The following is a 16828-nucleotide window of genomic DNA, read 5'->3' on the forward strand; positions in this document are numbered from 1 at the left end:
AATTTGTGAATTTTTTAAATGTTTTGAATTATGTCATTGGTGAATTTGTGAGTTTTTGAAATATGATGATAGATTTATAAGCTTGATGGTTAAATAGGATAATTTTGTAAAGTGATTTTGGTTGATTTTTAAGTTAAATGACTAATTTGTTAAAATAGTAAAATTACTTGAAATTTTTGTGAAAATATAATAAATATGGGCTGTATGGGGACTATGGAAAATTCAGTTACCATGATTTGAGTTAAATATGTTTAATTTGATGTTTTAGGTTTAGGGACTAAATTTAATAAAAGGTGAAAGTTTAGGGTAAAAGTGTAAAATGTTGAAAAAGGGTAAATTACATGAATTTAAGTATTTTAAAGTATTTTAATTGAATAATTTAATTAAATTATTATATTTAGGTTAAGAAATGAGTCAATCGGATAATAATTGCAGTAAAAGAAAATTAACGATGTAATCATTGATGTTGGGTTCGTGGTCGTTTTTGGATTTGGTAAGTTTGTAACTTAGTTAAATTAATTAGTTGTTGTTTTTATGATATAATATCTCACTATATAAGATGTGATTGAGTTCCTTTATTTGTTTAAGTGTAAGGAATGAAATGGACTAAGTTGAAATGTTAATTAAATTAAAGGTTATGTTTAAAAATGGGAAACTACATGGATGAATTATTGTGATGAAATAATGTGTATATGACTAAATGGTATAGATATGAAACATGGCCCGTATGAACCTCATGAATGCTTAGGATACAAATGACATGTCATTAGGGTTATTTTAGTTTCGGGTGTTGGCCTTGGATATCCTACAGATGGTTGAGGTCCTGCATTTGTTACGGATCCTCCATATCTCATGTGAGCATATACAGTTACAGTTACAAGCACACTTTGTGTGAGCATTGTTCCCACGTATTCGACATTATTTCATTTGGTTCATCGGGTGTTAAATGTATAAAATGAGGTGGGTAACACTAAACTGTTATATAGAATGAGACATTGAGTGGAGAAATTGATATGAATTATTGAAACGTAATGTGATTTATGAAAGGATTGTGTGTTAAATGTATAATACGAAATGGTTATATGAGATGTTTATACAAAATTGTTATATAAAATAGATATACAGAATAATTATATGAATCAGTTATATGGAAAATAATTATATACAGTGTTTATACGGGGTGTTGATATGAATAGTTATGTAAAAAAAAGGACATTTGAAATGAAAATTTGAAATGGAAATGTTAAATGTTAAATGAATAGATGTTGAATGAGTGGTGTATCAAATGAGTTTATTTGTATATAGTTTATGACGTGATAAAGTTATAAGTTTTGTATATGTGAGCTCACTAACCTTGTGAGACTTGTGATATGTATAGGTTAATAATGAACTCATGACCTTACTTATGAATTTAATTGCAAAAACTCTAGGTTACAACATTTTACGGTAAGTTAAAGTTTAATACGAACTTACTAAGCAAATATTTTCTTACATCCATTTTATTTTATTTCTTGTAGATTATCGGAAGCTTATGCCGGTTGGAAGTGCAAGTTGGAGCTCACACTATGTAGCACCCCTAATCCATATCTGTCGTTGGATTAGGGTTACAAGGCATTACCTAACACAACATAGTCATTTATCAAAATTCATGTCTACTAATCATACCTCATATACAAACCATACTTCTTTTCCATGCAAACCAATTTCACAATGCAATTCATACACTGAAATTTAAACCAAGTCATAACCATTCTACTATTCAAATTTCGAACCAACTAACATACATCAAATCATATTACATTATAACAAAACACATCCACCAACTAAATCATTACTCAAGCCGAATTTTATAACCAAACATTATCATACATATATACCTCGAAACATACTTCCCAAAAGAGCTTATAACATGACCGAATATACAAAAAAATTAGTATCTCTAACAAGCCATTCCGCATGGCAACTTATATACAATTCAAAATTTGCCATAGTCTATACATGCCATATGTCATAATATCAAGCTTTCAAAATACCAAAATGGCGATTGATAGTGTGACGATAATCCTTGACGATCTCCGAGCTCGAGCTAGCTTTATATATCTATAATACAATGGAAGGAAGCACAAAGTAAGCTTTGGAAGCTTAGTAAGCCATAAGCAAATAAATCATCTCAATGATATTTATAATTCAATTCAATTAGGTCAAATTTAAATAAATCTCAAACACATATACATTTAATTGTCTCATATAAATTCATATTATCTCATTAAGTACTAAACTTACCTTATTATTTCATGAAAATATAAACTTCACGCATACCTGAACCATTTAGCTCAAATTCACATTCAGAATTGTTAAGAACACACATAAATCATATAAAGCTCGTACAATGTCATATCCCAGATATGGTTTTACATGTTAACGCATATCGATTCCACTGTCCCAAACAGGGTCTTATACGAATCATATATGATGCCAATGTCCCAGACATGGTCTTACACATTTTCTCACTTTGGTGCCAATGTCCCAGACATGGTCTTACATGAAATCACACCTCGGAAGTCATAATATCATGACATCAGTATTCTATACATTTCCTAAGATTCATTTGGAGCTTTCGACTTCGTAATTAAATCAATTCATGCACGAAACCAGTCATTCAATGCTCAAATCAATTTGGCAATGTATGTATCTATACTTAAATCAATTCGGAAATATAAAAAATATATACATTTGAATTCAAAAACATTTATTTACTTACGAACTTACCTCGTACGGAAACGAACGGATTGTATCAACTACTCGCCAACTTTCAAAATCTAAATCTGATATCTTTCTTTCTTGATCTATATGAATTTAAATTTAACTCATTTAATCACCTATTCATTCAATTTCATCCAAAAATACCTATTTGGAAAATTTTGCACTTTAGCCCTTGAATTTCACATTTATTCAATTTAGTCCCTATTTCACAAATACACAAAATTTATACAATTCAATATAACCCAAGCTTAGCCAAATTACTATAGTGCCCCTATCAGCCCAAAAATTTCATTTATTTCACATTTCAACCACTCAATTTGCATATTTCACAATTTAATCCCTATTTGACATTTTTGTCAAAAATCACTTTACAAAACATATTAATCTATCAACAATTATTCATTTTCCATCATCAACATTAAAAAAATCAAGCTATCATCAATGGCAACTCACAAATTCATCAACCAATTCAAAAATTAGGCCATTGGCTAGCTAGAACACGAAGCAACGATCTCAAAAACATAAAAATTATTAAAAACCGAGCTTAAACCGAACGTTAATCAAGCTAAGTGTTCATCAATGGTGTCTTTCTTCTTCAATATTCGGCCAAGGAAGAAAAGATGGACAAAATTTTAGCTTTGGTTTTATTTATTTTATCATTAATTTACCTATTTACTATTTTACCATTAAAAACATTAGTAATTACACCAAATGTCACTCCATCATCATCCACTAACCCACAAATGGCCTATTTACCACTTAAGAACCTTTACTTTAATGTTCTATAGCTATTAGACACCTTTAGCTTATAGAACACAACTTTTACATTTTACGCGATTTAGTCTTTTTTTACCGAATTAAGTATTCAAACAGTAAAATTTCTTTACGAAACTTTCACACATATATAGACACATGCTGTAAATACTAAAAATAATATAAAAATAATTTTCTAAACTTAGATTTGTGGTTCCAAAACTACTGTTCCGGTTTAACTAAAACTGGGCTGTTACAACAAGCACCACAACAAATAAGACAATTCTTGTGGCTACGTCTACATGGCAGACTTTTAACAAATGGTGAGCGATGTACAAAGGGCCTAACATATGATGGATCATGTTCTTAGAACATGTCCTTCGACTCAAGTTGTATGGAAAAGGTTAGTGCCTAATTGTATCTATAAAAATTTCTTTACAACTGAGTTTGAATATTGGTTACTGTCAAACGTAAAAAAAATGTGCCAAAAACGGGTACCAAATGGATACAATAGGAAATAATGTTTGTAAATACCTTGTGAAGACTCTAGAAAATAATGAATTTGGTTATTTTCATAGGTCAAAATCTTAGTATAGACAAAGTGGTCATGACCAGTTTGTCTTGGTCTAAAGTATTGATGTAGGTGGCCTCTAAGTCACAACAGATTGCATCTACATAGTGGGAAACTCCTCAGACAGGGTAGTATAAACTCAATATGAATGGTGGAGTTAACATGTGATTTGGAAGTCCGACGACGGGTGGGGTAGTAAGATGTCACTAGGACGACTGGGTATTTGGGTATGGCCGCAACATAGGCGTTAGCTCGATCCTAAAGGCAGAACTTTGAGAAATTATTGATAGGCTGGAAATAGCTTAGGAGAAGGGGGTGTGTTGGCTGCTAATTGAGAGTGACAGTAAAACAACAGTAGACCTAATACTTGGAGTCAAAGTGGTGGGATGCTGAGATTGGCATTGAAGGTTCGCAACTGGATGAATAGGAATTAGCAAGTGAAGATTCGGCATGTACCACGAACAACGAATATGGTTGTTGATGCTATACACAAGGCAATAAGATGTCGCCAAATAGGATTTTATTTTTTCTCACAACCGCTTTTGGTGGTGCAAGATGCAATGTTGAGGGAAAAGTTCTAAGTATCTAATCTATTGTTATCGGTTGAGCATTATAGTTCAACTTCCTTTTGTAACTAAAAAAAACTTTAATTAATAACTAGGTTGACGGAAAGTCTTAATAGATAAAAATAGGGATAAATTTTAAAATTATACATAAACTTTAGTCTAATGTACAATTTTATACATGAACTTTAATTTGTGCAATTTTATACATAAAATTTTGATTTGATCCAATTCTCACAAATTATTAACACAATTATTTATATAACTTTATTTTATGTTTTTATATTGCATATACAAATAATTATATTTATCCAGTATAACAATAAATTGATATTTTTTATTTAAATGTCTATGATTTAATCAAAATTAAAGTTTCATGTATACATTTGAACCATAATCAAAGTTTCATGTGTATAATTACATCAAATTATAGTTCATGTATCAAATTGCACATTGAATCAAAGTTTATGTATAATTTTGAAATTTATCCCATAAAAATACTAATATTTTGAAGACTTAATTAGTACTTTTTAAATTTAAAGACGAATTTAAAATCCAAATGATAATGGGAGGAGCTTTGGTGGAATTAATTCAATTTTAATACAAAAGAAAAGGTGAAAGATGAAACCAAAATAAAACTTGCTTCACATATTCTCACCCCACAATTACGAACCCTCGTCGTCCATCACCGCTTTAACGACCCAAATTGGATCTCTTAATGAACTAGTCCACAAGCTCGCCTCACTCGAAGGCCTCGCCAGCTATGACTTATGGTAATCCACCCTCAACAAAGTTTCCCAAGCCCATTCCCTCAACCTCTTAACCAACCCCCACGATCACCTTCTCTATCTTACCTACAACATTCTCACCCTCTTGAAACTATGTTGTTTCATGGATTCTTCAAACGAGCTCTACACTCTCAATGATTAAAACGACCACCCTCAACTTTACCCAAACCAGTTTGGTTCTATGCTCTCTTTCTCTCTTCAATTCATCCATTCTCGACTTCCAATCAAGCTTGCTTAGGCATATCCAAGAAGGTTTAGATCAATTTTATCGTTTACTTAATTTTATTCATCAGAAAATAAAAGAAAATGAAATGAATAATCTACATGATTCTGTAAAAATTTGGAAACGAAAACAATTTGTTTTGAATATAAAGAATTTAATTTATATTTAGATTTGATTAAGGATATAGTTTTTTATATTGATTAGTTAGATACAATTCTAGTTTCAAAATTAGATTATATTTAAATCGAGATTTGATTAAGAATGATTGGTATTCGGTTTTGAGTGAAATTCAATTTAGGAATCATGTGAAAGAAACAATGACTTGGTTTATATGGTGGGCAAAGATTATGTTTCTGTAGTGAAGAATATGAGAAGAGAGAAAAATAAATGGGAAGAAGAAAAAGAAAAAAAAGAAAAAAGTTCAATTATTCAAAAAAAAGGGACTAGTTTTAACAAATGGAAAATATAAAAAAATTATGTTAAAAGTAATGAAGAAGCAGAAGAAAATAGAAAATAAAGAAAAAAAATTAAAAGAACATAAAAGAAAAAAATTAAATGACTCAAAACGAAAAAAATATAGAGACCAATTATATAATTTAACCTAAAATTTTCATTTGAAATAATGATTTAACATGTCACGTCAACTTATTGTTATACCATTAATGACAATTAACAGCTTAGTGACTAAAATTTTACAACACGATAACGTAAGTGGCTAAAATGTAACGTTTCAAACATAAGTAACTAAAATATAACTTGAGATAAACAAAATTGACTATTTTGGTAGTTTACCTAAAATTTAAGGTAAATTACCTAGTAACACTCAATTTTTAGGACGTTTTCTTTTTTATTACCTAAAATGCAATTTTTGTAATTTCGTTACCTAACTTTTACAAAACATAACTGTAAATTAAAGATAAAGACTTACAATGAACATACTTACACTTGCATTTTAGTCACGTAAGTGTAAAATCTCTAACGACGATTAACTGTACATGTTATATCATACTTACACTTGCATTTTGATTACCCAACTTCTAGGTCGTTTTTATTTTGGTCACAGAAAAGAAAAAACTTTTTTAAGTATAGATTGAGGTAAAAAAAATCAAAGGATAAAGTAAAAAAAATGGATAGAAACTAAAATAATATACAAAAATTGTCAAATTGTATTTGTTTATCCTATTGCTGAAAATTCTAAATTTTTTAATAAATTTCAAAACATAAAAATAAATTAAATAAATTATTGAATTTTTTTATCTCTTGATAATGTTAATCAGTTTGTTACTATAGTATTGAAATTAATTAATTTAATCTCCTTCTAAATTTTAAAATTTTATTTTATATTTCCAAATTATCCTTAACGGGATCAACTCAAATAACCCATATTTAATAATTGCCTACGAAGTTTAATTTTTTTATTATATAATCTTGAATCTTCCATGCTAAACTAAAAGTAAAGGAAAACAATTCTTACAATTAATTAAAGTTATGTGTTCTTTGTTCGGGTAAAGAAGTGATGAAAAAAATTATGAGTTTTGTTTGGCATGTAAGATAAAATTAATTAATTTAATTGATTGCAAGAATTTTTCTTTGCTTTTAGCTTAGTATGGAATATTTAAGATCATATAATGAAAAGAAATTTGTGTTTCATAGACAACTATAATAGTTAAGTTATTTAAGTTTATTTTAATTTGGAAACATAAAATAAATTTTAAATTTTTAGAAGGTCATTAAATTAATTAATTTCAATAAAATTTTTCAGTAACTTATTTAATTGATTTTGATGTTTTGAAATTTAAAATTTTAAAATTTTAAAATTAAAAAAAAATTAGAACTTTTAGCAAAGGGGTAAACAAGTACAATTTGACAACTTTTAATGTATTATTTTAGTTTCTACCCTTTTTTACTTTAATCCTTAATATTTTTTTATCTCGATCAATACTTTAAAGAAAAATATATTTTTTTGGGTGACCAAAATGAGAGCGGCTTAAAAATTGAGTGATAAAAATGACAGTGTAAATATGATGTGGCATGTACAGTTAACCGCCGTTAGATATTTAACTCTTGTGTGACTAAAACGAGAGTATCTTAAAAGTTGGGTGATGAAATTGCAAGAATTTCATTTTAAGTGACTAGAATAAAAGTGTCTTAAAGTTGGGTGACTAACTAAGGTAATTTACCCTAAAATTTAAGTAACATATTGTAATTAAAAAAAAGTACAAGATACAACTTGTAGGATTAAGCTGACCGGATACAAGAAAAATGATAAAATAAATGAACATTCACACTATTTACTAATCTTAATATCATCATGGTTAAAATTTGTTGGATAGTCACTGTACTTTGTCAAAATTTATGATCTACTCTCTATACTTCAAAAATTTAAAATCAAGTTCTTGTACTTTTTAAATTTTACATAACTTAGTCCAATTATTAAAATCATAAATATTTTTTGTCAAAGTTTGTCAAATTGGCATAGTGCCTTGTGCTCTTATGTGATGTGGCATATGATTGATGAAAAATAAGTACCTTAAATTAACAAATTTTAATGGAAAATACCAATGACAAAAATTATTGAACTAGGATTTTTAAATTGAAAAAATTAGGAGGATTGAATTTTTAACTTTTAAAGTATAGAGACTAAATCTCAAATTATATAGAAGTACAAGGACTAGCAGCATATTTTAACCTATCTTCATAATTTTTACTATTACTAGTCAACAGCTATAAAGGCAGGAGTAAATCAGCTAGCCTACTCTATACCGCACCAAAGCCAATCCCAAACCGCTTGAGCAAGTAATCGAGCAGGGTTTTTTTCTTTTTTTATTAATTTAAAAACGCTTATTTCAAGCTTTGTTATAGAGACCGACCGAAAAGAAGACTAATAGAAGATTTTAGATTCTTCTTTCTTACACTTTACTTTCTGTTTCGCATTGATTTTCTCTGGAAATATACAAATCTTATTCCTCCATTCTTTTTTTCCAGATCCAAATTCCAATATCAATTTCGTAGTTTTTAAGATATTGGAAAAAGATGGAGGCATCGTCGACGAGTCAACCTGAGTTTGACTATTTGTTTAAGTTGTTACTAATAGGGGATTCGGGTGTGGGGAAGAGTACTCTGCTCTTGAGTTTTACTTCCGATACCTTTGAGGAACTCAATCCTACCATTGGTAACCTTACCTATCTTCCTTCTTCTTTATTCTTTTTTGGTTAATTTGTTTTTAAAATTTTGAAGACCGAGTGATTTGATTTTTTTTTCTTTTAGGTGTGGATTTTAAGGTAAAGCACGTTACCATTGGAGGGAAAAAGTTGAAGCTTGCCATCTGGGACACTGGTAAACGTCGTCGGATCCTGTTTCTTTTTCCTGTTCCATTGTGTGTGTGTTTTTTTTAAGGAACTTTTTCCCTTTGATGATTAAGATAGAATATAGCATTAGATATTGAGTGGAATTTTTCAATGTTTATTGCTTTCGTTTTAAGTTCTTAGAGCACATTTGAGTGTATTATGCATTAGATCATGATATTGGTGGAAGTTGCAAACTTCATACATATACATATACATATAGGTATATACACACACATGTATTTGACATGGTACTGCAAGTTAATTTGAAAGAGAGGACTGTCTAAGTTTGCAATCTGTTTCCATATTCCATATCAACTGTAGACTAATTATGAATTTTCTGCAAGGAGCTCTTATTCTCCTTGGACACCTCCTATAGGATGTTTGTAGAATTTGGTATTGTTTATACATTGTGTTTGTTTCGCGTAAAATGAGTTGGTGATTTGAATAGAATAAGTTGTTATTCATAACTTCACTTTATGCAGCTGGACAGGAAAGATTTAGAACGCTAACAAGCTCATACTACAGAGGAGCACAAGGGATAATTATGGGTATAGTACTTCATTCATCTCTTGCTAGTAGTCTTCTATTTACTTCTGTGGCACATCAGTTGTTATAATTTGTATCTGTGTTGTTAAACATGACAAGCATAATGATGCAGGAAGTCTTGTGCTAAGACTTCGTTTCATCCGTGAAGTTTCTTTTCCTTCCTTCTTTGCTTCAATTTTTTTTTTCATTTTTATCAGTAATCATACTTTTGAAGTTCTTATTGGTATTTGTTAGTTATCATCATTATTAGATATTCTGGGGTCATGCTTCCTATGATGAAATGAACTTCACAATGAGGGTAGATTGGGTCATTTGGATGTAGGGTTCTTTTGGTAAGGTGAGGAGACGTTACAATTTAGCAAAATGAGATGTTGTGGAGAGATAGCAGAGAGGAAGATCAGAGCAGACTCTGGAAAACAAGTGCGATGGCAGGCAGTGGTGATGGACACAATAAGGGGTTTAGAAAGAGTTACAGTGGTTGTGATTGTAGAAAGAAAGTTGCAGAGAAAACTTTAGAGTGCTAAGTTTGCCAAAATATCAAAAATTTCCTAAGGAGACATTCAAACCTTTATTTATAGGCCTTGAAAAGGGGAGTTAAAAGGAAATGGTTATGAAGGAAATGTGGGCATGAATGTGTTAAAATGGTTGATAATGGGATTGAAAGGGGTTACTTGAACATAGGAAAATGGAAGGTAAATTATATGGATAATGAATATAAAGGCAATTACATGAAAGTTTACCTACTTAACCGTTTGTCCAATGAAGAGATTGGAAGGAAAACATTTGTATTCCAAAGAAGTTTAAGTGAACTTCTTAACAATATCTGTATCTATGCCTCCAAGCCATGCTTTCCAGGACATTCCAAAATTGGATCAACCTAGGAGTCATGCCAACCTTCCAAGGTTAGCTCCAATGGTAGTTGTTCCCAACATAGGAACAAAGTGTTAGTAACCAAAAGCAAGCATCTACTAGTTCGTTTTAGGCCGGTTTGTTAGGTCGTTCTACATAGGATTGAGAAACATTTTTTATCTTCTTGTTGAAGAGATGGGTGCAGAAAAGATGCTGCTTTAAAAACGTCGGATCTAGCTGTAGATTGATTTTCTACCCACTTTATTATTATTTTAGCACTGCTTCTAATTTTTTGTTCTGCCAAAGTCACCTTTTCTCTTTCTAAAATTTTGGCCCAAGATAGATCTCTGACCATAGATCAATTTAGCTACCAGACAGATTTAAATAAGTTATTCCCTTCAACTAAGGTAGGGGATTCCATGTTTCTATGTATTCAAATACTCAGCTGGTTTATTTATCGCTTTTGGTTCTCATCTTAGTGGCTCCTCATATGATGCTAATTATTACATTTGTACTATTACAGTTTATGATGTAACTCGGCGAGACACATTTACAGATTTATCTGACGTATGGGCTAAAGAAATCGATCTGTACTCAACAAATCAGGACTGCATCAAGATGCTTGTTGGCAATAAAGTTGATAAGGTATAGTTTGAGAAGTGATTTATATCCTTTAATCTCACCAAGGTTATTGGTTTTTTTGTTCCGGTATTCCTCTGGTTCTTGACCGTTATCTACAGTGTTTTGCCATTGGATTGTTGAACTCCGTCTACCCCTTCATGAATGCAGGAAAGTGAAAGAGTGGTCAGCAAAAAAGAGGGCATCGACTTTGCTCGGGAATACGGATGCCTTTTCATTGAGTGCAGTGCAAAAACACGAGTAAATGTGGAACAATGCTTCGAGGAGCTTGTCTTAAAGGTATTTACCAAGTAACTTCAACGTTGACAGGCATTTACAAGAATCCCTATGAATGCTCATTTACATAGACATGCTCAGATAGTTTAAACCCGGTGATGATGTTTGATATGCAGATATTGGAAACCCCAAGCCTCGTGGCTGAGGGATCATCTGGAGTGAAAAAGAACATCTTCAAACAGAATCCGCCTCAAAGCGGTGCCGCAACCAGCGGTTGTTGCTCGTGGTGATTTGGTGATTTTTATCGTTGAACGCTTCGTTTACTTTAACAGCTTCAAACCTGTTTATTTTAGCTTGTTCATGTGGGTGTCATTAATCCTGAACTTAATAGTATTGAATAAGATCATGTTCCTGCCCATCTCTTGTCAAATATAGTGCCATATTTTATATTTGGTTCCTTTATAGGTGGTATGTATTTCAAGTCCAATTGAAAGTGTGTATTGGGAATGGCCCAATTGATGGAAAAAGCATATTTCAAAAATGGCGAACTTGCCATTAATGAGATGCCTAGGAGATGAGAGGAAAGCACATGGCATATAACAATAAAATAGAATCAATGATGTAAGGAATTTATTTATATTCTATGGAGTGCTGGACTTTGGCAGAGTTCACTAAATGGAATTCCAGTAATTCTTTATGAAAAAAGGAAATCAAATCAATGGACTGGGAACGAATTTTCAGAGTGAAGCAGATAGCTAACCTAGTTTTGTCTAGTCCAAAAGGATAAGGTCATTTGAAATTTATTTATAATATATAAATAAAATAAAATTTTAATAATGAGACGAGTTCTCAATCCATTCATATTTATCCCAAATTAAATAAATACTTCATAGAATTTTATCAGAATTTTTTTTATTTATATAAACAAATGTTGGTTTTGTGGGTTTATATAAATAAATTAATATCATCTATTTATAGTTTCTCTTAAAAAAATAAAAGTCAAGCTAAGAAATAAATAAAAGATGCAGTGATGGTGCTGTAGATCTGAAACATTTAGGTTGGGGGGATTGAAGCATTAATGTCAATAGCGATTCAACAATACTATATAGGTGTTTATCTTTATATTGAAATTTAAATTTCGGGTGAATTTCAAACTTTTATTTGCTTCAGCTTATATTTTAATTATTTATATTTGAAATGTTACGTTTTAGTCACTTATGTTATTGTTTCGTTACGAAGCGGTCACTCTATCGTTAAACTCGTTACCTGACAGTCTTACGTGACCGTTCAAATAAGTTTTGAATGCCAGCTTGGATATCCACGTAACATAAATTTTTAATTAAATAAATTTAATTTGGACAGCCACGTAGGATATCCAAGTTGGTATTTAAAACGCATTTGAATTGCCGTGTAGGACTGCCGTTGGGGAGGTAATGGAATTTAACGGTGGAGTGACCACTTCATAACAGAACAATAACGTAAGTGACTAAAATGTAACATTTAAAACATAAATGACTAAAATACAATTTGAGGCAAACAAAAATGACTATTTTTGTAGTTTATCCAAAAATATAAATATAAATTTCAAAATAAAAAAATATGAGAGACAGAATTATGACATTAATCTAACTAATTTAATAAATATCTGCAGAACATCATTATCAAAGCCAATAAAAATTGAAAAATGAAAAGTCAAAATTCGATCCAAATCGAATCCCGACATGCTATTATTATTGATGTTGTTGGCCCTACGTTATTAAGCTTACTTCCATTTGTAAGGGTGAAGCTTCAAAGTAAAGCCTTAAAATCATACTCCACCTCTCTGCTTCCCTCTCAAGTCACGGCGGCGGCGCCACCTACTTTGAGCTGCTTCTAGCTGAAACCATCGACTACCGAATAACAAAAGAGGAAGAAACCTGACGGAACCATCCGTGGCCGCCTCCTCCTTTTCCCCGCCGCGTGGGGATGCCGATATTGAGGCTCTTCGCCCTCCTGCATTGGCTGACCCACCGCAACTCCCACCGCTGCAACCTCCTCAGTCAGACGCTATGATATCATCTAGGGACCCGCACGCGCTCTTTAGTGGCGGCGGCATAAGGTTCTCCAACTTCTCTCTCTTTTTTTTTTCTGTTTACTAAGTAGCCATATAGCTTCATCAAACTAGAGTATCGCACTGAAAAAAAATTGTTTGGAAATTATTCTGTTTTTCTTTTTGTTAATCATATAATCGTTTGGCTTGTTCTATTTTGAAGGATGACCCTATTAATTATACAATAACATTTTTTTAATTCAATGCAAAATTACATGTCAAGGACTGTTGTTGTGTCAAATGGCACTGCCGTGGGTGCATTTGCTGGCTCTGATTGTATGCTAAGAATATACTGTTAGTAACCGTTTTATTTAAATTAATTGTGTTTTCTTAGTCTTTGCTTTTTTGCATGTTAAATAACATAGTTATTCTTCTTTTATGGATTGATTGGTTTTGATTTTAATCAACCTAGCTTTGGTGTCAGGGTGGAAGTTAAGATGCAAGAACATTACAGGGTAGTTTTTTGTTTCACTTATCATAATAACTAGGATCTGAATCTGTTTGTTTTCCAGTTTCGATCATGTATAAACATGAACTAGGATTAATAACATGAACATCCAATTAAATGTGATACTTGGTAATGGTTCCCTTGGTTTCTAGATAGTGAATTGTCTGGATCATCAGATGTAAAGTTTTTGAAGGTTTAAATCTCTATGAAGTTCGGTAAAATTGCAGAAGCTGCATGAGTTTTTGTGCACAATACTGTGCATTAGATTTAGAGGCCCATGAAAGTTACAAGGTGGCTAAAATGCTTTGGTTCTTTTGCCAGCTTTCTCACTGGAAGTCGAGCTGCTAAATTCAGCTATGGATATTCCAGTTTCAAGGGCAAAAGACCTTCAATGGAGGATTTCTATGAAACGAGGATATCTGAAGTTGATGGTCAGATGGTTGCCTTTTTTGGTGTTTTCGATGGTATGCCGTCATTTCTTTGCCTTTGTTGTCTCGACTTTGTTCATTACAAGATGTATTTTATGGTTTCAATTTGCACCTTTTTAAATACAGGGAAAAGGAACTCGAGCAGAATTAGGTGAGGGTGTGTATAGCTGTTTATGATTTGATTTAGTTTCCCTTATTTTATCTTTGCACTATAGGTCATGGAGGTTCAAGAACTGCAGAGTATCTTAAAAACAACCTCTTCAAGAATTTGAGCACCCACCCTGATTTTATCAAGGACACAAAAACAGCTATAGGTATGAAGTTGGCGAAGTTTTCACATCACTGTATGATGAGGAGTTCCATGATTTTGTTGGTACATGTGTATTTGTTTATGGCAATGTTACTATTGCAGTTGAAACATTTAAACAAACTGATGCTGATTACCTCAATGAAGAGAAAGGCCAGCAAAAAGATGCTGGCTCAACTGCTTCAACTGCTGTATTATTGGGTGACCGGCTGCTTGTTGCAAATGTTGGTGATTCTAGGGTGGTTGCTTCTAGAGCTGGATCAGGTTGCTTTCTTACCTGCTAATGTAGTCTAAGAATTTCTTTGGTTAGATCTTTGGAATGAAAAGCAATATATCAAAGAATATCAGAATGAAAATCTTCACGTCTGTGTCTCATATACTATCAAGTAATAGCTTGATGGCTGTCATGTGTTGGACATGCTATAACAGCCATTGACAGGTTTCGAAGGCTTTGTCTTAACTATTTCTCCTCCATTTAGAAGTACAAATATAAGGTTTTGGTTTAACTTATAAGATTAGCAATATATGAAAAAAAAGGTTGAATTCTGTGGTGTTTAAACAGCTGATGATTTACTTTTGTGTTTCCTGCAGCTGTCCCTCTGTCAATTGATCACAAGCCTGATCGATCTGATGAACGCCTAAGGATTGAAGATGCCGGAGGTTTCATCATTTGGGCTGGTAATATGCCTTTCACAGTCTTTCATGTCCTCATCTTTTCAATCAGAATGCACTCTCTGTATGCTTGTATTGTCATGCTGATCTTTCCTCTATGAATAATGGTTTCTTGCATTTTAACTTTAATTATTTTCATTTGGCTTATAAATTGGGTTTGCACATCGTTGCACTGAAGTAATATAAATTCAGTAAATAGTTTCTATTTGTTGCAGAATTGAACTAAAATGTGTTGCATTTCTTTTTTATGTTAGGGACATGGCGGGTTGGTGGTATTCTCGCTGTTTCACGTGCATTTGGTGATAAACTACTTAAACCATATGTAGTTGCTGAGCCAGAAATTCAGGTGGTATATTAGGGTTCATACTCATAAAATTTGTTCTTTTTCATTCGTCTAATCACTTTTTAAGTAGAATTACTTGAGTGAAATAAATGTGGCAACCAGTGTAAAAACATGTGATAACCGAACCATTAACCCCTGGTTTTCAACTGCTAAAGTTTCCTTCATTCATACTCTAAGAGTACTTATTAGGGTTTATACCCTTTCTATTGCTTAGGAAGAAGAAATCGACGGTGTTGATTTCATAATCATCGCCAGTGATGGGCTTTGGAATGTCTTATCGAATGAGGTGAGAACTTTTACCATGTTCATTTCTCATATTAAAAAAACAAAAAGGAAAAAAGGGAGACTTTATATTGATGTTTCTTGTATTTTCCCAGTAATTTTAAATGACTTCTATGGAAATTAAGCATCTGGACTTGTTTCACTTGCAGGATGCTGTGGCCTTAGTGCAGCACATAACTGATGCAGAAGCTGCAGCAAGAAAACTTATAAAAGAGGCATATGCACTAGGGAGCTCAGACAACATTACCTGCGTTGTTGTCCGGTTTGACAGCTCATGAACTTGTTCGAGGTTTGTAATTTATCTGCAAATAATCATGTTTTCTATCTTGTTCATCTGGCGAACCACTTCTGTAATCAGTAATTTTTTTATTCCTTTTACAGGTATTGGGGACACTATTTAGCATAAGGCAGGAAATAGGATTATGATTATGAATGGATGCAAGTTATAAGCTCACTTTGGCCTGATTGGTTACTGCAAGAGGTAGTCATTTCAACTGGTTACGAGTGAGAATGTTGTATGTGTTTTAAGATTTAGTTGTTTCTCATAAGAAAATTATCTTACACCATTGATGGAATTTTTAGATTCCGAAGGGGTTAGTAATTGAAACATTCGTAATGTTAAAAGATTACATTCTTAGTGTATCAAAGATGAACTCTTGTTATTGATCTTGCTTGAGGCATTGGGATGTTTTGATATTTGATTATACAAACCCTAGGTAATCAATTTGTTTGTCGGTTTTATCAAACAAAAATAACTCTTTACTTGAATTTTTTAAAAATATACACTTTTTTCTATAATTAAAATGAGGTGTTTGATTATATTGGGATTTGGTAGGATTAAAAAAAAATTATATTAAAATTTTAGTCTCGCAGTTCATGCGACTTACATTATGAACGAATATAATGGTATAAATTACAAATGAGAGAGGAATGAAGTATAATGAGATAAAAATGGGATGATTATGATTTATTTACAACGATGATTAAGTCAATTTACAATT

General features: G+C 31.8%; 2 protein-coding genes across 3 annotated transcripts; both read left to right on the top strand.

Moving 5' to 3' along the window:
- The first annotated feature begins 8420 nt into the window (after positions 1-8420).
- Positions 8421-11674, top strand: LOC107910409 (ras-related protein RABC1). Of its 2 annotated transcripts, none has more exons than XM_016838238.2 (6): positions 8421-8833; positions 8929-8997; positions 9491-9556; positions 10927-11048; positions 11193-11321; positions 11435-11674. In XM_016838238.2, the coding sequence occupies exons 1-6, from the start codon at positions 8695-8697 to the stop codon at positions 11546-11548; spliced, it is 639 nt and encodes a 212-aa protein (XP_016693727.1). In that variant the 5' UTR covers positions 8421-8694; the 3' UTR covers positions 11549-11674. The 2 variants fall into 2 exon arrangements, with proteins under 2 accessions (XP_016693727.1, XP_040944365.1); XM_041088431.1 differs by having other exon boundaries at positions 8457-8833; positions 10960-11048.
- Positions 11675-12932: 1258 nt separating this feature from the next.
- Positions 12933-16493, top strand: LOC107910408 (probable protein phosphatase 2C 11). Its single transcript, XM_016838237.2, has 9 exons — positions 12933-13356; positions 14117-14259; positions 14439-14537; positions 14636-14794; positions 15122-15208; positions 15457-15548; positions 15760-15831; positions 15977-16116; positions 16209-16493. The coding sequence occupies exons 1-8, from the start codon at positions 13307-13309 to the stop codon at positions 16103-16105; spliced, it is 831 nt and encodes a 276-aa protein (XP_016693726.2). The 5' UTR covers positions 12933-13306; the 3' UTR covers positions 16106-16116; positions 16209-16493.
- Positions 16494-16828: the final 335 nt, after the last annotated feature.

Source organism: Gossypium hirsutum, chromosome D02, assembly GCF_007990345.1.
Source record: "Gossypium hirsutum isolate 1008001.06 chromosome D02, Gossypium_hirsutum_v2.1, whole genome shotgun sequence".
In the NCBI taxonomy this organism is placed as follows: Eukaryota; Viridiplantae; Streptophyta; class Magnoliopsida; order Malvales; family Malvaceae; genus Gossypium; species Gossypium hirsutum.

Bases quoted from the DNA above. Each gene is read 5' to 3' on its own strand.
- LOC107910409 (XM_016838238.2), top strand. From the start codon at position 8,695: ATGGAGGCATCGTCGACGAGTCAACCTGAGTTTGACTATTTGTTTAAG. The intron at 8,834-8,928 runs GTAACCTTACCT...TTTTTCTTTTAG, and splicing joins GGAACTCAATCCTACCATTG to GTGTGGATTTTAAGGTAAAG. The intron at 9,557-10,926 runs GTATAGTACTTC...GTACTATTACAG, and splicing joins AGCACAAGGGATAATTATGG to TTTATGATGTAACTCGGCGA.
- LOC107910408 (XM_016838237.2), top strand. From the start codon at position 13,307: ATGATATCATCTAGGGACCCGCACGCGCTCTTTAGTGGCGGCGGCATA. The intron at 14,795-15,121 runs GTTGCTTTCTTA...TGTTTCCTGCAG, and splicing joins TGCTTCTAGAGCTGGATCAG to CTGTCCCTCTGTCAATTGAT. The intron at 15,832-15,976 runs GTGAGAACTTTT...TTTCACTTGCAG, and splicing joins GGAATGTCTTATCGAATGAG to GATGCTGTGGCCTTAGTGCA.